At 39.1% G+C, this 21252-nt stretch overlaps 1 protein-coding gene across 1 annotated transcript; it reads left to right on the forward strand.

The window, feature by feature from the left end:
- The first annotated feature begins 865 nt into the window (after positions 1-865).
- SLC39A6 (solute carrier family 39 (zinc transporter), member 6) lies at positions 866-16886 on the forward strand. Its single transcript, XM_009996491.1, has 9 exons — positions 866-1570; positions 2787-2967; positions 3240-3409; positions 4677-4883; positions 6145-6214; positions 7376-7753; positions 13674-13754; positions 15676-15866; positions 16734-16886. The coding sequence occupies exons 1-9, from the start codon at positions 866-868 to the stop codon at positions 16884-16886; spliced, it is 2136 nt and encodes a 711-aa protein (XP_009994793.1).
- Positions 16887-21252: the final 4366 nt, after the last annotated feature.

A 21252-nucleotide genomic window follows, 5' to 3' on the forward strand; every position in this document is an offset into this window, starting at 1 on the left:
GGGGAGCCGCAGCACTCCTGCTGCTGCTGCTGGTCCCGGCGGTGGTGCTGGGCTCTTACGGCTGGTTATAGTCTTACTGAAAAGTATGAAGTTCTATGTGTTGCGTGATGTTCTCTGTGCTTCCCTGAGGAAGGGCTGCGGCAGCCCTCTGGCCTGCTCCTGCGTGCGGCCTGAACACCAGCTAATGCATAGCCTTGCTGGAGCTCTTGTGGAATAAATCACGCAAGCCTCTCGCTCGTGAACACTAAGCCAGAAGCAGTGGTCTGCCTGGTTAGTGGAAGGGGCTGCATAACAGCGGTGGTAAAACACAGCTACAATGTGACAGTGTGAAAAATTTTGGTGGAGTGCTGGCTTGCCAAGAGCTCTGGCAAATCCAGCCATGGAAGATTTGGAATTCTGCTTTTTAAGTAGGAAAATGTAATGCGTAGTATTGATTTATTTGCCAAGAGTGAAATGATAAAGTTTGGGGGGGGGGTTTAGCACCATAAAAGCCTAAACTAGAGCTCGGTTGTTGCAGCCTTGAGGATGCTCTCTCTCGTTGCTAAGCTTGCCTTAGGAAAGTGACTCGAGCTAAGCCAAACAAAGGTGAGCTTGCACCAGGGAGGGGTGGTGTTTATAGCCACTGATCTTGCTGCAGCTTCACCTCCTGTTGTCGGAGGCCACATGATTGGGAAAAACACTGGACGTGAAAAGCATGGCTTTTCTCTTACTGCATTGATTCTTTGAGCAGGGTTTGTTGTGGGTTTTTTTGGTTAAAACAAATTACAAACATCTGTTGCAGAGCAAGATGTGATCGGTTGTATCCAAACTGCTAATTTTTTTTGGTTTGTTTTCTAGATATTTTTTTCCTGCAAAAGAACCTGCAATGGAGAGCGCAATATCGGTCGCTTTCCTTGTGTCATTTTCCATACTACTGTCTGAATGCTATAATGGGTTGGAGACAGCTACTGTTGTGCATACATCAGAGAGAACTTTTCCAGAAAAGGCAGCTTGTGTTAATATTGACTTGGCAGGGTTAATACAGAAGTTTCACCTCCAAGAACTTTTCCATCGTTATGGAGAAAACAACTCGCTCTCAGTTGACGGGTTTAGAAAACTACTCCAGAACATCGGCATAGATAAAATGAAACGGATCAAAATAGACCGTGATCACGACCATGACCACCACCTTCATCATAATCATGTTTCTTTGAGTAAAAATACGGAGAAGACTCTTTGTCCAAATCATGAATCTGAGGCTAGCAAAGACCACAGGAGCAGTCGCTCGAAGGAACCTCATAAGGTAGAGAATGTGGAACATCAGCAGAACTTTGTACGCAGCAAGAACACGGCTAATGAGATCATCACTGCTCCCACAGATGGCCACTCTGAGTTGCAGAATGTGCAGCCTGGGGAAGCCAAGCTGGTTGCCCGTGTAGGTCAGACTAGCTCTAATGGCATCAATGTCACAGGTGGAAACAATGCAAGCTGGCTTGCCAACAGCAAAGCCAATGAGTCTCGTGCTTCTCCCAAGGAATCAGAAAGAGGAAGTTACCTGTATTCTAAACTGAAAAAGCAAAATACCCAGGAGGTGAGACCGATTATTTTGTTTTCTTGGGAATTCAGATCCACTGGGAATGTTGTTATGGCTTATTTGTCAGGTACTTATAGCAAGATGCACACAACTTTCCTTGAAACTTGAACATTTTGAAGGTATGTTATGTTCACAAGCTCAGAGAAGAACATATATGTGATTTAGTTTTTTGTTTGTGTTTTTTTTTTTTTCCTAAAAAGAAATAATGTATTTACATTAAGTATAAACATACTTGTAGGTTTGGTGGGTTTTTTTGGTGTAATTTTTAAATACTACTAAAAATCATAAACACTTTTTTTCAAATTTGAAACTTGCAGCCCTGCCAGAATCTTGTTTTCCTAATAATGTGAAGATAAAAAAATCTAGTTAAAATACTGTCATTCTTATCAAAGCTGCTCCACAAGTGTTAGATGATCTTATGGCAGGTAGTGCAGCTTTGCACAGAAGTAACTGGCATCTTCCTCCTTCAGCCCCCTCCCTCTATCCTCTTTATATGCAATTGTGAGAAAGATGGGTGCAAAACGTTTTCTGTTCCTTTAAAATAGTAAAAACTCGCAGTTAACACCATAGTTGTGTTGTGTACAGTTTCGTTACACAATCAGATCCTTTTCCATTAAGGGCTTTAAAAAGCTGGGGTCTTGATGTATGCAGCCATGCCAGATAACTTGGAGTGGGTGTCGTGTGGCATGTGATCATAGGTGCTGAATTCACAAGTTGTTCAGTGTTCTGCTCAGTTGGAGCAGAAGTGCTCCTGTGATTGAAATCTAGAGAGACTGGACGTCATTCAGTGGGGAAATCGTCACTGAGGGAAGTGCATGTGTGACATGATCTGTACAAGACTTTCCATAAGTAATCACTTCTGTGAAAAGATATTTGACCTCCTTACTACTTCCTTATATAGCCTGTAAAACTAAGTGAAAAATGTCAGCCTTTTCCTACTTGCACAGCAAGGCATCTGACCCCTTTGTTCTGAAAGTGAGTGATAATTATGCCTCATCTGCCAGGATTCTTGAACTAGCTGTGTGAGCCAGATGGGGGGGGGGGGGGAGGTACGGTTCCTAGTTGCTTTGTTACCAGTTTTTAATTGCTGTTGATACAGCTGTTTTCCTGTGATGCCTCTGCATTTCACTTAAAATGGGATGTGCAGTCCTCTTGATATATATAATGGTATTTTGGTTCTAGTTAATCTTTTGACACTTGTGTCTTTTCACAGTGCTCCAGTGCATCAAAACTTATGCAGTCTCATGGAATAGGCACTCAAGTATTGTTGACTCCTACCGAGTTCAGTTACCTATGTCCAGCTCTTATTAATCAGATCGATGGCAAATCCTGTATAGTCCATGCAACTAGTGAAAAAGCTGAACATCCTTCAGACAGTTACTCTCTGCGAATAGGTAGGTTACTTTTTTAACACGGAATAAAGGATTACTGGAAACCTATTTATGGTAGTTATACATTTGAGAAATATATTTCAAAGTGGAAAGAAATTTGTAATTTTCTTTTGGCACTTGACTGTGTCTAGAGAGTAATTTTTGAGGTGTGGTGTACCATTTATTAACATCCAATTAATCAAATGATCAGGTGTGATTGATAACAGGAATGTTAAGCATCAAAATCTCATACAGCTGTTACTTACTGTTGTTACTTTTTTTTCTTATTTCCCCAGCTTGGATTGGTGGTTTTATATCCATCTCTGTCATCAGCTTTCTTTCCTTACTGGGTGTTATATTGGTACCGCTGATGAATCGTGTCTTTTTCAAATTTCTTCTAAGTTTTCTTGTGGCATTGGCTGTGGGAACTTTGAGTGGAGATGCCTTCTTGCATCTCCTTCCACATGTAAGTATTAATTACTGTTTCATTCGTTATCTCAAAGCAGAATGTTTCACACCTGCCTGTACTGCTTAGTGAGTGTTTTAATCCCTATTAGTACCTATTTGGTGAGTCACTTCTCAGCCTGGTAAAGTAGATTATCTGATGGTAAGGTTTCCCAGTTAGAACTGTTAGTATTAGTCATTTCACAGGCCTTTCAATGTAAGAACTTCACACCATTATCTCTCAATCTATTTACTGTTCTCAGTCATAAATGCTGCTAAGTCACTTGTTATTCCTTGCCTGCAAGAATTTTGCATATTTTTTTTAGTCACTTACTGCAATGTTGCCTCTATTTTCTTTTTCCAGTTTAATGAACTTTATAGATAGCAGAAATTACTGCATTTAAATATGCACTTTCAATGTGAAAGAGATTCCAGTATTTTCTGTTATCAGCCACCAATGTTGATTGCTTATCCATATTAATTTTTTTATTGGAGTCAAGCATTTCTGAAGTCCTGGAAAAGCATTACTTGATATACTTTGGAGTTACATGTAGTGTTGTTATGTAATATGGACAATGAAATTACTAAATTTCTAGCTTTCTTGAAGCCCTTAAATAGATATTACCTCTGCCCCACTCTCTCCCTCCCTCAGCACCAGAAAAGGTAACTTGTTCCAGAGTTTAGATAAGATGGATCAAAAGGACTGCAGATCCTGAGGTGGTTTCTGAGCCCTGCCTGTCATTCATCAGGGGGTTCTTCCTGCCAGTTACACTTGCATTTGCTCTGTGAGGTTATGTAAATATAAAAGTGTGAGTAAGATGTCCTAGAAGTTTGTTGTTTGTTTTTTTTTTTATTCTAAACATAAGAGTAGCCAGTGAAGAGAGGTTGAATGTCAGACTTCCTTTAAAGAAGACTATTTTCAAGTTCCTTGTAGAAAAAGCTGTTTGGTGTCTATGAGCAGTTTTACATGGGAAATAATAGGTGTGCTGCCTGTGATGACTACTTAAAATGCAGTTTCCTTTTTGGTGTCAAGGGGGGCACTTGTGCATCTTGTGTGGAGTGGTAGGGATGTAGCTGCAGTGAGGGGATGAACACCAGGCCTTGCAGTGCCTCTGCCTATCAACAGATTTATGCATAACTGTTTCAGTTTGAAACCAGCGCATTTACCTCATGAAAATTGCTAAGTCTGGACTCCAGACCTGAGGGAAAGAATGTGAAGAATACTTTGTGTTTCTTATGTTACAGTTTATTTTTAATATGATGACTTTCCCATTGGGTTCTCTCCATAGTCTCATGGAAACCATCACCACGAGAAGCCTCTGGTTGAACAAAATAAAGGCTCTATGTTCAAAAATCTCATTTTTCAAAGCACGGAGGAGAGTAATTACCTGGATTCTACATGGAAGGGACTTACAGCACTTGGAGGCTTGTATTTCATGTTTCTAGCGGAGCATTTGATCACTTTAATAAAGCAGTTTAAAGACAAGAAGAAAAAGGTAGAGAAACTATTATTTTGAAGTTACATTGTATTGCATGATCATTTCTGAATGCACTTTTAAACAGACTTGAGTATCATCTATCTGTCTGGATTTCATAGTGATTGCTGACTTGATTAGTGTTATAATCTCATTTATTAGTGATGTGTACTTTTAAATTACATCGTAACTTTTTGTGTGGTCCTGCTATGGAAGACCTCTGAGCTATTTCCTTAACCAAACATACAGCACAGGCTTAACACAACAGTAGATTGTTTAATAAGGAAACATCTAATAGTGCCCTTTGTTTTAACAGAGTGATTTAAGAAACTACTGTTCATTATTAACTTCCTGCTTACATCTCAAGGTGATTCTGATAAGATAGCCTCATACAGTTGTTACAGGCTAGTGTAGGCAGGAATAAACAACAACGTAAAAGTTGACTTGGCAAAAAAATCAGAGTAAAAGCTGGCAATATCTTAATATCTTCTTTGTTTTGAAGAAAGCTAGTAAATTACTTAGCTGAAAAGTAGCTAATTTCTAGGCTACCTCAATGACTGATAATCTCTCTTTAGTTTTAGTGTTGGTCATTAAGGCAGCAGTCTTGGAGCAGAGGCACTGTAAGCTCTTTGATGTTGGTCACAGGAGGTTGTGTTGGTGTGGTTTTTACTGAAATTAAACTGATTGTGAGCAATAGAGGATCACTTTTCCTATTTCTAGTTACATTAATTTGCCAAAGGGGACATGAAGAAGAATTCCAAGCAAAGCAAGTTTTTTCTGTGTCCTTCTCTCAGCCACTAGGAATAGATTTCCTCTTAGACTAACTGTGCCTTTCTAAATATTGAATCACTCATTATAAATTGTGGTACAAACATTAGTGAGCAACAGTTACATGTTTTACCTGATTTTTCTTCAGTATGCTGGAAAAAATAAATGGCACTACAATGGAAAGAACAGTGGAATAAATTTTACTAAGTATTTGATGTGTTTTGCTTCTCAGATGGGCACCTCTGCTTATTTCTTGTTCAGAAGTGTGGGGTATTCATGCATGTATGTGTGTGGGTTTGTTTGGATTTTGGTTGTTTTTTTCTTCTTCTTGAGCCTGAGGAACCTTTGTATTGGACTTAAATGAGTTTCTAATGTTCCTCTTCTGTGCTCTATATAGCTTCCATGTTGTCCTCTTTCTGTACAGGCTGCATGAATGTTGTGAATATAATTACTCATGTATATCCTGAAAAATAAGTAAAATATTCATAACTACAGTATTTTCTTTTGGAATAAGAAAAAAAATGAAGATGATGGAGAAAGTAAGAAGTTCTCAGCAAATGAAGAAAAGTTAGATGCAGACGATCGTAAGTCTCAGCAATATTGCATGTTGTTATTTTGTGGCAGTGCTGTTTAAAAAAAACCCACCTAATTAATAGCTCATAGATCTGCTTCGTACTGTAGGTTGGATCGCTACCTATATTCTTTTCAAAACAAAACCTGTCTGTGCATTGATATGTAGAGGACTAGCTCTGTTTGCTGCTTTCCTTTAAAAAGGATCAGTAGGTTCGAAGTAATGAATTAACCATTTTTTGTACCTACTGGTTTCTATAACTCTCTTTAGACTGTTAAATGTTTTGTGTGATCCCTTACTTAGATTCCTATATATCTTAAGTATTTTTTCCTATCTTTTGTTATTTATTTAGCTATAATGTTGATAATCTAAAATCCTAGAGTTTACTTGAAGTATTTGGATTGCAAATGATCACATGTCCCCAAGATCATGTTGTAAGCCAAAACACCTCACTTGCTAGCTTTTGTAGCTGAGACGTTCGTTTTTTTCAGAATGTTGTGACGAATAGAAGCTGTTGGTACAGCACAAAAAATAAGTGTTCACTTAATTGCAGGGGAATAATTTAGCAAGTTCTAGGAGTTAAAGTATCTAACCTTCATGTGACGCTCATGTTTATATGAGGAGGTTTCATGGTCTACGTTGATGACTCTTTTTTGAGTGTTTAATTTTCAACAACTGAAAAATAAACTCCTGTATTTTTAATAGAGGAGTTTACATAAATCTCTTCTGCATTCTTTTTCTTCAGCCCTAAGATGAATAAATGGCATATGCTTTCCAGACGCTTTGTGAAGCAATTGAACTAACAGCCTTCATTCTCTGAAACTGGGACGTAGAGCCTTATGCTGTTGTGTTAAAAGCTTTTTTTCTACCTTTTAGAGCAGGCATTTGTGGTTGTAATGTAGGGGCTGCTTCAGTAGTAAGGAACAGAAGCTACAGGTTTTCTTCTTACTTTGAACTATTGGCAATTATCTCAGAAATGTGATTAAAGATAAATTGTGGAAACCCTGGGGAAACAAAACAACTTTGTGTTACCAGAAGCTGGGGTATTAGTCTCAACTGCTAGACTTACTGGTTTCTTCTTTTCTGTCTCACGTATTCAACTTTTTTACTGTATCTTTGCTTCCTAGGTGATTTTAAAAAATGTGTAATATTATCCCTTGTGTTTTTGTAACAGGGCCTGAGGGCTATCTAGGGACAGACTCTCAAGATCCATCGCCCTTCATCTCTCAGCAGCCAATTGTACAAGAAGAGGAGGAAGTGATGATAGCTCATTCTCATCGAGAGGAGGTTGACAATGAATACACTTCCAGGGGCTGTAGAAACAAATGTCATTCTCACTTACACGATACTCTAGGACAGACAGATCATCTTAGTCATCATCACCACGACTACCATCATATTCTGCATCACCATCATCATCAGAACCATCATCCCCACAGTCACAGTCAACGCTACTCACTTGAAGAACTGAAGGATGCTGGGATAGCAACTCTAGCATGGATGGTGATTATGGGAGATGGACTACACAATTTTAGTGATGGCCTAGCAATTGGTAAGTGGTAGCTTGGACACTGCAGCTTGGTTGTATGTGAGGACAGTGAAGTCTTCTTGCTGTCACCTCTTTATTAGGAACATGAACAAGTAGTGGTGGATCTTTGAAGCCTAAACTTTTATCTGATAGGAGCTCTGAATGAATAAGAAAAATAGTCAGTTTAACAGCCTGGAGATAGTGACTAAATGAAACAAAATATGTGCTTACAACTGTGGTTCTGTGGGAAATCTAAAAATTTTGTTTTATTTCTTTTTGCAAAGTTCAAAATAACCTTCTTCAAAACTAAAGCTAGGCTTATATAACAGTATTTAGAACTTAGAGCTGACTTCGTATTTCAAGGCCTGTAAGTGCTTAGCAATTCCTTTTGAGGTTTTGTTTTCTTTTGTTTTTTTAAGACAAGGTTGTCTTTTTGGTCACAAAGTACCTGTTTTTTTCTCTTCAGTCAGGCCACTACTATTGTTGGCTGCTTGATTTATTTTTTTCTTTCATCTTCGCTTGTTACACAGCATGGTCAAGTTCTCCACTTTGCACATTTGGCTTTGCCTGTATTGGGCCTGGTTACACAACACAGTTTCCCCAGAGCACTGGTGAGCAGGGAGGTGGGACCCTGGTTTCTCTGTGCTTTAGCCTGAAGATTACCTGCATGGATTAGGCAATGTATATCTGAGTTTTGTGCTGTAGGAGGTAGGCTAGCATTCATTTCACTGTAGAATGAATTTGGTTCAAGGCATTGTATTCTCTAAGGTGCTTTTACAATTTTGCATAGCACTCCTGTCACATACAGATCTTCCTATCCACTAAGCAACAACATTGCAGTTCTTCATAGTGCTTCTACTAACCTTCCACAGAAGGTTTATGCTGCTTTTTGTATTCTAGGAACGTGTGAATAGGGCATTAATTAGTAGGACATTAGTTAGCTGGTATGTGTCAGAAATATAATTAATGGAGAAGATACCAATAAAGTCTATGTTGCCTTTATGCACATTTTTGGATTAAGAGTGTCTGCACTTATTAAAATAGTGTAGCACAAGTAGATACCTTCAGATACTCAGTGTGCTGTCCTTAATCTTGAAACAGGCTCAGTCTCTCTTCTTGATAAAGCATTTTTAGAAAAGTTACTTTTTTAAACACCAGTTATCCTCAAATCTTAAAGTTGAGCACAGTCCATTTTTGTGGGAGTTTTAAAATTTAAACTGGTATAAGCAGTTAGTTTACATGTAATCAGAACATATATATTTTTGTAATGGTTTTTCCTTTACATATTGTTGTGGTTCGGTCTTTTTTTGTCAGTGCTTCAATGAAAGTATTTCTTTATCAGAGAAATAACATTTAATATTAAGTTTTGGACTTCTTCCTGGGAGGTCAGGTTTGGGAACTTCCTTGTTTTGTCTAGAAGGAAAGCAATACCAGACTACTGGCATTGCAAATTTAAAAGGTTAAATTAAGTTCTAGAAAGTGACATCAAATCAGTAATCCTTGGTTCTTATGCTAGTCTTTCATAATCTTGACTTTAGTATTTAAACTCATCTGTGAATTCACAGGTATTGGATTAATTTCCAGCTTGTACAGTATACTGGGGTCAGTTCATCAGTCTTTCTGTAAATTTTATTGTAGAACAAGTTCATTCTTGTTTGAGGAGCAAACTCAATAATAACTGTTTTCTCACTGTACTTGAAATTGTTCAAATTGAATCAATTCAGAGTATAATGTGAAAAGAGACCATCTGATTTAATCTCATTTTTGATGAAAGTTGAAGCATGGAATGTAAATTTCCGAGCAGTTCAGTAGTGAAAATGGGGTAGAAGGAAGATTTGCATACAAATGACACGCAGAATCAATTACCTCTTGGCATCAGGGAGATTTGGGAAGGAGCTATGACACTATAGTTATGAAGTGAAAAGTATGAGGAAGATTTAATAAAGGCTTATTGGACAAGTGAGAGCAATAGCTTTTAGAAGTCCTTCCGTGTAGCTTGTTCAGGCTAATGGAAATGTAGGCTTCCTTCAGTTCTGGATGTGCTCAAAAGTATTACAGAAAAACATGGATTTGATGATGATGTGAAAATATCAGTGCTACTTGTATAGTATTTCACTTCTGTTTAAGTGAAGATTTTAATGCTTCTGGGAAGATAGCTTTAGCCAGGGTAACCTTCCACTTAAGTGGTTTCACTAAATGTGATTCTTATTAATAACTTCCATCTATTACTTTTTTCCTCAAATCTGTTACACTAATTACGTGGGAATAAGATTTTAAAGTGCTTTTCTGTAACAGCTGCATCTCACTAATTGTACAATATTATCTTCTGTGATTGAAACTTCTCCGTGTAGCTTCAACTAAATAACTGAAATGCAGAACACTATTTTTGCATTAATCTTGTGTATATTTTTATTTAGTTCTTTTGAGAGAAATTATATCTTAAGCATATTTTAATACATCACAACACAAATTCACTAAAGCCTTCTGTAGACATGGTTTTCCATGGATGATAGACTGCAGCCTTCCAGTCATACCAGTAAACTTTATCAGCACCCTTGGGTGAGTCCCATCCTGGGATGCATCTGAGCATGTCTAGTTTTTTCTAAGTGTCTCCAAACTGTTGCTTCTCTTCTGTTTTTCATCTCTTTATTTCTGGAATAGTGCTGGGATTTGGGACCTGGCATTGTCTATTAGGACTGATGTGGAGGTGGTGCTGGTGCTTCAGCCTTCAGTGTCTGCTGCTTGGTTCCTTTTCCCACCCATCAACAGACCCAAATTTTTCCTGCACTTTTGTTTCTCAGGTAGCATTCCTGTAGAGTTCTTTCTTGTTAGTGTTGATCTCATAAAGTTGTCAGGGTTAGAATCAACCTCTGAAGATTATCTAGTCCAACCCCCCTGTTAGAGCAGGATCACCTACAACAGATCACATAGGAAACGTCCAGACGGGTTTTTTAATGTCTCCAACAACCTCTCTGGGCAGCCTGTTCCAGTGCTCTGTTACCCTTACAGTAAAGAAATTTTTTATTATGTTTAACTTGAACCTCCTATGCTGCAGCTTGTTCCTCTTGCCCCTTGTGCTGTCATTAGACACTGTGAAAAGAGTGGACCCATCCTCCTGACACCCATTCTCTAAGCATTTATGATCCCCCTTGTCTCCTCCAGGCTAAACAGACCCAGCTCTCTCAGCCTCTCCTCATAGGGCAGATGCTCCATTCGTTTAATCATGTTTGTGGCCCAGCAGTGGACTCTTTGCAGTAGTTCCTTATCCTTTATGAACTGAGGAGCCTGGAATTGGACACACTATTTCAGACATGGCGTCACCAGGGCAGAATAGAGGGAGAGGATAACCTCCCTTGACTTACTGGCTACCAGCTTCTTAATGCACCCAAGAATGCATGTCCTGTTAGTCTTAGCTCCAGCTGCGCTTTGGTCTTCCTACTTTTTGTTCTACTGTTTTATCTCTCTTGTTGCTACTCTTTGTTTCTACTTTTTGTGTTTCCTTTCTGAGTCTTAATGAATTAAGACACTCTGCTTAGCTGGGTGTGCCTTCTGTTGGAAGTGCTAGTATTCCTGTGCAAATGGGGTAGTTCATTTGCACACTGTTAAGTTTGCTTTATAAATCAGCCATCTCTTCTGGGTGCTTTTCCCTCTTTGATTCCCAGAGTATTCTAACCTGCAATTCTTGAAGTAAGTCAAAGTCTGCTTCATTAAAATTCAGTCCTAATTTTGCTTCTTCCTTTCCCAGCCTCCTTCTGTGTCCTGAACTTAGTTACCTCATGCTCACTAGAGCTCAAGATGCCATTTTTTTCTCTATTTGCTCTCCGTTTTTTGTTGTGAGCAGTGGGTCAAGGAGAACTCTAATCCTGTCTGGCTCTTCTATCATTTGCACCAGGAAACCATTTACAATACAATTAAGGAGCATCCTGGAGTGTGTGCCCAGAACTGAAAACTCTGATGTGAATGATGATGTCTTGTGCGGTTATTCACAGGTAGCCTTATCACCTTTTCTTGGCTAGGTGGTTTCCATATTCCTAGTGTTCTGTTCTTGACCTGATCTTGACTTAAAAGGCATATGGGATGCATTCATATGTGGTTTTGTACTGGAGCTCTGTGCAGTCAAGAAACTCTTTTATGTAGATCGGGAAAAAAATTACTTGTATCCTGTCTTTCTAGGGAGTCTTTTTATCCATGATAGGCCAAACAAGCTTTGGTGGTGTCTCCACAGCATCATCAAGGCAGGCTCTAAACAAAAAAATGTACTTCCCTGGGCAGGAGCTCTGATAGGCAGGTCTGCCCTCTTTCCTGTATGTGAAGGAATCTCCTGCCACTGAAATAAAAGGCATATGGGATGCATTCATATGTGGTTTTGTACTGGAGCTCCTGTGCAGTCAGAAACTCTTTTATGTAGATCGGGGAAAAAAATTACTTGTATCCTGTCTTTCTAGGGAGTCTTTTTATCCATGATAGGCCAAACAAGCTTTGGTGGTGTCTCCACAGCATCATCAAGGCAGGCTCTAAACAAAAAAATGTACTTCCCTGGGCAGGAGCTCTGATAGGCAGGTCTGCCCTCTTTCCTGTATGTGAAGGAATCTCCTGCCACTGAAATTCTTTCTTTTTGCATTGCTGGCCTGATCTGATGTACTGAGCAAATATTCTGGACTGGGCAGAACTCCTTTATCCTCTCTCTGCTGCCGCGGTCATGACCGTCTTTAGATTATCAGCTGCAAATCTGCTAGGGATTGAGGGTTCTTGCTGTCACCAGGATTCACTGTTTTCAAATGTTACCCATCTGGGAGTTCATGTTTCCTGTTAAAGCACTGCTTTGGTGCTGCCACTTTAGTCTGAAGGGAGTTGGGCTTTTGCCTCTGTAGAACCTCTTCTGACAGCCCTCTGAATCCCCTGTTTATTATCCCTCATCCAGAGCTGCCTGCTCACTGCTGCTTGCATCTCCTTCACTGAGTGCTACAGTGTGCACCCCAGAGGTAAGGCTGTTGTTGCTGGCACTGCAGGCAGGACTTTCAGATAAAGACTTATATGGCAGTTTTCACCCTCAGAAGTTACATCTGGGTAGAGGCAACCCCAGCAGAGAGAGAGGATTTTCTCCTGTGGTCTTACCGCCATTATAGCTCTTCCTCTCTGAGCAGAACTCCTGGGTGCCCTGCCTGCCAAACTGCTGTGATTGGGCCCTGTGGCCTCCCGGCAAGTTCCTGGTACCAGCTGAAGAGGAAGCTGTTTGTGGTTCTGCTGCACCCCTTGGTGAGGCTTTGCATGCAGCTGGGGACCTCCTGTGCTGTCTGTGAGCTGAAGTTTTGCTCTTCAGCCCTAGTCTGGGCAGCTTCCTCCTGAGCTGCTGTCAATTAAGAAAAATAGCAAGCAACAGGAGTGGAGAAAACAAAAAAGATGAGGACTGTTGGACTACTTTAAGGGGGGTATGTGTTTTGTTTTGGGTTTTTTTTCTTCCACTTAAAGTATGATGACTCACTTATGTGGAAGCTGTCTAGAATTCACTGTCTTTTGCTCCTGCTCACATGACCATGTAGCCTCTCTGACTGTTGAATTGGCTTCTCTTTTCCAGTCTCTGATTTTGAAGTAGTTGAGCTGCTTTCTTGCCTTTGTATCTTTAAAAAAAAGTGTATTTTCTGACAGTATTTCATTTACTGCCATTTTTTGGGAGGGTTGTATTGTTGAAAGGTATTTAACTTAGCTCAGAAATAAGGTAGTGAAATTTATTTTGGAGGATTCCATGTTGCTTCTAATTTCGAAACTTAAAAGGCATAAACAACTGTTAATTTAAAGTTTAAATTCTTCCCAAGCATAAGAAAAATGAGTGAAACTAGTATGTTCTAATCTGATATGAGCAAGTACAATAATATTCCTGAAGTTGATGTCTGAATATGCAATAATGTTTTGAATTTGTTGTTGTGTGTTTTTTTTCTCTTCATAGGAGCAGCCTTTACTGAAGGGTTATCTAGTGGTTTAAGCACTTCTGTGGCTGTATTTTGCCATGAATTACCTCATGAGCTAGGTAAGACCCTGATATCTCCATATGCTGCAGCTACCTAGGTACTTCCAGGTGCACTTTGGAGAATAACTGACTTCCTTCTGTGGCATAGCAAAGTTTCATCAGAAAACTTAATCTCTTTCAGGTTGTCTACTCAAGAATACTTCTGATTTAGTCAAAGAATGTTTTATTAATTTAATCCATCTTCCTTTTAAAAATCTCAGTATTCTAGCTACTGGGTTTCTAACTCAGTCTTGCAGTTTTTTACAACTGGCTCTGTATAGTTCAGTTGAAGTTCTAATTCTCTGTAGCCACATAAACTGTGAATTGCAGGGGAATACGTGTCAGAATTTGTTTTTCTCATCTTTGTCTTGCACTTGTGCTGTTGAAAGGGAGGTCACAATCAGCTGAACTACTTTCTGCATAACACTTGCTGCTTTTCCATTAAGCTTTGCAAAGATCTGCGGTAGCTGTACACTTGGAACTATTTAAAAATCTTTACTAGAGAGAGGTTGTTTTTCAAACGCTACTGATTTAAATTAATGACCATAATCTATTATGGGAATGCACGTCTTACCTTGTAAATATAGTATTTGGCCATTTTGCAGTGCAGCTTGGTTTAACCTGGAATGAAGCTGATCTTTCTAATTGTCAAATAATTTTGAATATGTAACTGGTAATTCTTTCTTAGCTGTCATTGCCACAGTTGTATGTGGTGTATTGAATGAGGAAAGAACAGTTTGCTTGCACTTTAATTCCTTAGGAAGTAGAAGGTTCAATTTCATTTGCTAGGGCTTGTAAACCAGTATGTGTATACATCAAACAATTTATTAAACAGTTTGCTATATAATTGTCTGTACAACAATGTTGTACAGAAATACGCTACTCTGAAGAAAATGTACTTTGCTTTATGACATGGAAGGAATTTAATCTTGTTCATCTTAATATAGATTCCACAGGAATCATAGAACTTGTATTAACTACACATACTAAATGTTGTTGCTGCAAATATGCAAAATAAATTCATGTTATGAATCTGATAATTTTAGATTCAAATTTTCTGTTGGCTTTGATAGGGAAAAAAATACTCTAAAATTTAAATTGTGATTCTCTAATCAGCTCAAAAAACTTGACAGAAATATGTTCTCGAGGTCATGAAGTGCTGTAGGAATATTGAAACAATTGGGACTAGATGAAGGTAGCTGGAGATAAAATTGAATCCTTCTGTTATGAATTCTAAACAATGTTTATGACATACCAGTTCATTTTAATTGCAATATATTTTGGGAACAGCTGCTGTAACAAATTACTGAACTCAGCTTTGAAGATGGCTTTTGTTTACTTTAACTGGAGATAATATTTTTATCTAGAATCCATTTTATTTCAAATTTATAAAATTATACTCTGATTCAGATCTAATTTATCTAAACAAAAAAACCCCACTATTTTGAATGATGGAAAACCCCTTTCTGGTTGGTAGTCTATCATTCCTTCAAGGGAAAATAAGATGTTAATGATCCTACAGAGAAATTAATAAATACTCTAAATTAAAACAGACAAAGGAAAAAGAACAGTAACAGGATAATAAATGCAATTATCAGTATTGCTTTATGCAATAAAGTGGGAATGTTTTATTACTTGTTTAGAACACTCATGCATATCAGGTATTTTACAATGTTGGTTTCAATACAAACTACATTAAAAGCTGCTTCCTCCAAAAATCCTAAGCCTGTGAGGTTATCACAGTGTTTGTTGCTGTGTTGTTCTTCATGTGCACTTCTCAATTTTCTGTTGCCCAGAGATTTCTGATTTTCAGAAGGAAAAAAACATAAGGCAGATGCCGGCATAAAAATAGCTTAGTTCTCCTTTAAGTAAGAGAATACCTTGGGAACACTGTAAAAATGACCTGAGGATGAAAATTAGTTTTTTCTTTTCCCTGTGGCAGGAGATTTTGCTGTACTTCTAAAAGCTGGTATGACTGTCAAGCAAGCTGTGCTTTATAATGCTCTGTCGGCTATGCTGGCCTACCTTGGAATGATGACCGGGATTCTTATCGGCCATTATGCAGACAATGTTTCAATGTGGATATTTGCACTTACTGCTGGCTTGTTCATGTATGTGGCTCTTGTGGATATGGTAAGTGGCTAGACTTACTTGGGTTAGGTAATACAGTTTAAGAATTAATGCCAAGTGTATTTTGATCTCAAATTCTTCCACTTCTTTTCCCTCTGTATTTTTATTTTTTTTTGGTTGTTTCTGCATTTGAAGATACTGATGAGTGTGCAGTGTAAGGAAATGTTAAATTGGACGTTAAATGTTAAGGTGGAAGCCTTTTTATTTAGACTGTTGTAGGAACAGGGATTGTTTCTCCCTTAGCTGTTAAACACAGGCAGTTAGAGTGAAAATATTCCTTCTGACAGTGGTTAATATAACAGCTAGTAAGGCTGCGAGTTGCATGCTATTGGCACCACCAAATGTGCTTCCACTTTTGCAGCAAAACATAGAATCAGAAAGGTTTTGATTGGAAGGGACCTTAAAGATTATCTAGTTCTAAGCCCCTTCAGTGGGCAGGGACATCTTCCATTTGTTACTGCCTCTTAGGATGAAGGCAGAATTGTATTAAAACCTGTACTGTACCTCAGAAGTAGGCACCTCAGAAATTCAAAGTATTTGGTGAATGTTTGTTAAAACTTAACTGTCCTTTTAAGAATAAAATTCTTGGTGTGACTTGATTGAGTTGGTAAATAAACCAACCATTTATTCAGGATATGATTAAGACATCAGCATAATTATAACAAAAACAGTAATTAGAACATCACAGATTCTCTAAATATGAAAGTACATTCTGATAACACCATTCATGCTGAGTGACACCTCATTCAAAGAGTAGTATTAATACAGTCAACAGAAAAGACTAGAGCAGTAAGACTCCTCATAGTTGAAGAACTGGGTTTGAAGTAACTGCTTATTTTGAATGTATTTAACATTTTCTTGCTTGTTTAGGTGCCTGAAATGCTCCACAATGATGCCAGTGATCATGGATGTAGCCGCTGGGGGTACTTCCTGTTACAGAATGCTGGAATTCTCTTGGGTTTTGGGATAATGCTGCTTATCTCTGTATTTGAACATAAGATTGTGTTCAGCATAAACCTATAATCCTGGTTCCCAGGAAGAGCTTGGTGTTAAATTATAAGTGGTAGTTTTTTTCTACTAAATTCCCTAAAGGAGAGGTACGTTTGGTATAGACTAGGTGTTTTTACTGGTGTGCTTTGTTGTGTCCCTCCCTCGCTTCTCCCCCAGTTAGAAATGAACACTAGGGTTTTTTTCACTTAGGATTTAGCTTTGCATATGGTACTGTGGAAAGTTGTACTTAGTAAAATGTGGTGGAAGTGCCAAACCTATTAAAAAGCAGTATTGTTTGAGAAGTTAGGGTTGTTTTTTTAGTAAATTTATTTACTGTATGTAATTATTTGTAATTTTTTTTACTTCAGTGTTTTGTTGACTTAAAGAAATAAAAGGGCGGTGGTTTTTATTTTAGCACAATCAAAACCAGTGGATACAGAGCACTGTGAGCAGTTTAAAACAAGAAAATGACATGTAATGTGTAGTATGTGTTTCTATTGGCAGAAACTAATTTCTTCTGTGTCCACCTGGTTTACACGGAGTGGCAGATGAGTACACTCCATCATTTTTGTGGTGGTTCCACTCCCAGTAGCTTGTGGATTTTTTCTTATTCCAGTTGGTTTCTACTCCAAACAAATTCTCATGAAATCCTGTTTCAAGTGTGTGCACCAAGTGTTTTACGTGTTTCATTTCTCAAATTGGCAACAGAAGTACAGCTATTAGATTGTAAAAGCATAGCTCTAGCTCTGCTGTATGTGCTGCATCCGTCCCACTTATGCTGTCTGAACTGGCAAAGATGTATTAAAATCTGTTTGATAACAAGGAGGGGAGTGCTACAGGCTGAGACAAATAGTCATTTACTATGACAGCATCCTTAAGTAAAGTGTTGTTTTAATCTGGGAAATTAGCAGTGTGGGAGAGCTGACTACTTCTGATTCAATGTAATAGCACACAAACCTGTGCTTGCAAAACAGTTATTTTCTTTGCAACAACTACAGCTGAAAGATTCACAGTAGCAAAAGTTATTAAACATAATGTATAAGGAAGCAGCATGTTAAGCATAATTATAAGTGCATATGTAAGTATGCAGCTTGAGGTTACAGTTTCAATATTTAACTACCCTGAAAGAAACTGAAGGAAGGAGAAGGGTGAAAAGGACAATTGCAAAATAAATTCTGCATTTGCAGGATAGGTGAACATTAGACAAATTTTATGTAATAAGTAAGGAACAAACTCTGCTGTCTTTACTAGCTAGCTTTAAAAAAACCCAGAAAGTTGATTTTTGATTCAGCTTTACCACTGCCTCAGATCCTCAGCTGACTAAAAAGCTTGAACAAAGAGAAGTGTTTGATAATACTGTGTCTGACAGATTAAAACAGTTTGGTATTTGTTGGTTTGTTAGAACATGAAAGTCAGAAGTCTTGTGTCCCTTCAGAAACAGATATTTGGAATTAATTGAAAGGTTTTGTTGGCTTTTTACTAGTTAAGAAATGGGGATTGCAGGAGTTTCTACAGCCAGTGGAGTATTAGCCTTTCCTTTGGTTTTTACTCAGATTAGCAAGATTACGATTTGATCTTTCCACATTGAAGAAGTCCTATTCCTTTCCTTCTTTGAAGTCAGGATAGAAAAGGGTGTGTACTTCCTTCAGCTCTGCTAATGCATCCTGAGGGGAGCACCAAGTTGAGGTGGGATCTTACAAGCTCCCTCAGATCTGCACAACCTGTGTATCTCTGCTTGGAGAGTAGTTGTTTGGAAGAAAGAACAGATTTCTCTGGGAGCATTGTCCTCCTCCCAGCTTAACGTCCCATTGCTAAAAGCTGTGCTGTTGCTGGGCTTTCATCTCTAACAAGAACAGTGACAAAACATAGGTGCATTCCCTCCCTTCATCAAGCACTTCACATCTTGTATGTATTTTGATCTATGCTATTGCCTTTTAATTGAGCCTTTGGACTTTTGTTAAAAGCACACCTCTGAATAGAGGAGTGGTGCCATGGTACAGTAGCTATCTGCTACAATTTTATAGCATCTCCTTGATCATCCATCCTGTGCTTTTTTTACTCTTACAGCAGTTACAGTCCAGTGTTCCCAAGCTTGAATTTGTAATGTCTGTGAGTATGATGAAAAATGTGTGTATATACATATACCCATTATTTCTTTATCTTCCATGCTTTTAAACTCTTAGCTTATTTTAAGTCTCAAAAGAGAAAGTAACTTCTATTTTTTCAGTCTAAACTCTTATGATACTTTTTGCCCTTACCTGTGCTACCTTCATTTCTTACCTTTGTTGTAGCTAAAATATGCTGCTGCTTTCATCTGTCTTTTCATTTCATCTTTCCTTTGTCTGCCTCTAGTGCTTGTATACCCTAATATTTGGCTCATCAAAAGCTGTTTCATTTCTGGCATGTGCACATTGCTTCTTGCCTCTTTAGAAAAACAGTTAAATTCAAAAACAACCGTGCTGGCCACCATGCTGACACACATACACTAATCCTGTCAAAATGGAATTTTTCATGCCTTGGCTATTTCACTTTCCTATACTGACATCCTGTCTTGGCAGTCCTGTGTCATTCCACATCTCTTAAAATGTGGCTGGTTTTCCTCTGGAGATCTCTTCCTGATGTCCCTTTATGACAGTTGAATGTGCCACCCTTTGGCATGGTTGGGTTTGACCTTGAGCTGTCTAAATGAGTCTTGCCTTTGCTAGGGTAGTGGTGTTGGTCACGTCTGGAGCTGATGTGTGGCCTCAGTTTCTGCTCCTGTAATGCTCTTCATGAACAAGATGTGTCCCTGGGCAAAAAAAATCAGTAAGACTTCTCCCCTCCTTCCCTCCAAATATCTCATCATAGTTTGCAGTGTCTGAGATACAACCTCGCTGAATCCCAGTGGGTTTTGTAGGGCTTGGACACTGTGTTTACCAGTGGTCTGGTAAACCCACCAGAAACTCAGGGTGCTTTAGCCTGTGGGTCTTTTGCCTTAGCTCCTGCATTCTCAGCTGTCAGAGAAGTTGAGCAAGTTCCTTATCTTTGGTCATGAGGGATTTCAGACTTGGAGGAGCTCAGTTAACCTTGAATTTTGTACCAGTGGTTTCTGTTTGCCTACAACCTCAATAGCTGTCAGTTCAGCTGGGCTTCTCTTGTCCATGTGCTGGCTAGGACATAGGAAGCAAGCACATAGCCTAGTGTTGCCCAAGAGATGCTCAGATCAATGACTAAATAATGGTAATAGATCTACAAGTTTCAGTCAGTTCTTGACTGGCTTATGATACAACCAATAGCCATTAAAAGATCTGCATATCAAAACACACTGCTAAGGTAAAGATGTGAAAAATAAATTGCCTTTAGAGCATGTGGGCAGACATGGATCAGCCGGCAAGGCACAAACACATCCCATGTTTGCTTCAGTGCTCTTTAATTTTTAATGGACATATCTTAGATGGAGATATGTCCATGATGGACAGCTGTCCAAACTTGTAACAGAGAAGACTACAGAGTGAAACCTGCTGTAAGCTTGTACGAGAAAGATGACAAAAGATTGGGTTGTTGTTTTGTTTTGTCAGCCTTATAAAGTAGAATCTGCCTCATTTGCAATGTACTGACATTGAAAATACTGATGGTTTGGCACACTGATGGAGCGGAGCCTCCAAGCAGCCCTTTATGTGTCTATTTTTTCTGCAGTAGGTTGTAATGTGCCTGGCTATTCTGTCTGAGAAGTTGAAGTATCCGTTTTTCTCTCTGTCTGTACATCAATTGTGGTACAGGCCTTAATTTTGTATGCTGTTACAGCTGCCTTATTTAGTGCCCGTGCTAGAGGTGGGCAAACAAATTAATGCTATCGTTATTTGGGTGGTTTGGGCCTGCATTTGTACAGAAGAGGTGATGTGTATGTGCCCAGCCTGTGGGGTTCAGCTGCTGGTAGGGTGGCCAGGGCACCTCAGGCTGATGCCAGATGTCCTGCAGGAACCCAGCGGAGTTGATTTAAAGTGCAGTCAAGGCTAAAATGTAATTCGCAGCGACTCTCCCCCTGCCTGACTTCCGAGTTTACATGGAAAAACGGGTCGTTCTGTTTACCGTAAGCAAGACAAACATTTCATGAAAACGTTTTTGCTTGTTTTTGACGTATCTTGGTGCTCATAACAGTCACTGTAGCTCTCCCTGTACTGCTGTGTGCTAGAGACAATAAATCACTGAACCAAAGGCTGGGGTTTGAGTGTTTTTCTCACTGATGGAGCCTCTACCTCTTTAAAAAAAAAGGCAAACTCCGCACAGCTGGTAGCAGTGGGGTCCTGGTGCCGGGAGGGAAGGGAGGGAAGGGAGGGTCCCGCCCAGCAGTGGGGTCCTGGTGCCGGGAGGGAAGGGAGGGACCTGCCCAGCAGCGGGTGCCTGGTGCCGGGAGGGAAGG

The sequence above is a fragment of the Chaetura pelagica genome, unplaced genomic scaffold (genome assembly GCF_000747805.2).
Source record: "Chaetura pelagica isolate M959 unplaced genomic scaffold, ChaPel_1.0 scaffold82, whole genome shotgun sequence".
Lineage (NCBI taxonomy): Eukaryota > Metazoa > Chordata > Aves > Apodiformes > Apodidae > Chaetura > Chaetura pelagica.

Bases quoted from the DNA above. Each gene is read 5' to 3' on its own strand.
- SLC39A6 (XM_009996491.1), top strand. From the start codon at position 866: ATGGAGAGCGCAATATCGGTCGCTTTCCTTGTGTCATTTTCCATACTA. The intron at 4,884-6,144 runs GTAGAGAAACTA...TTTTGGAATAAG, and splicing joins TTAAAGACAAGAAGAAAAAG to AAAAAAAATGAAGATGATGG. The intron at 13,755-15,675 runs GTAAGACCCTGA...TCCCTGTGGCAG, and splicing joins TGAATTACCTCATGAGCTAG to GAGATTTTGCTGTACTTCTA.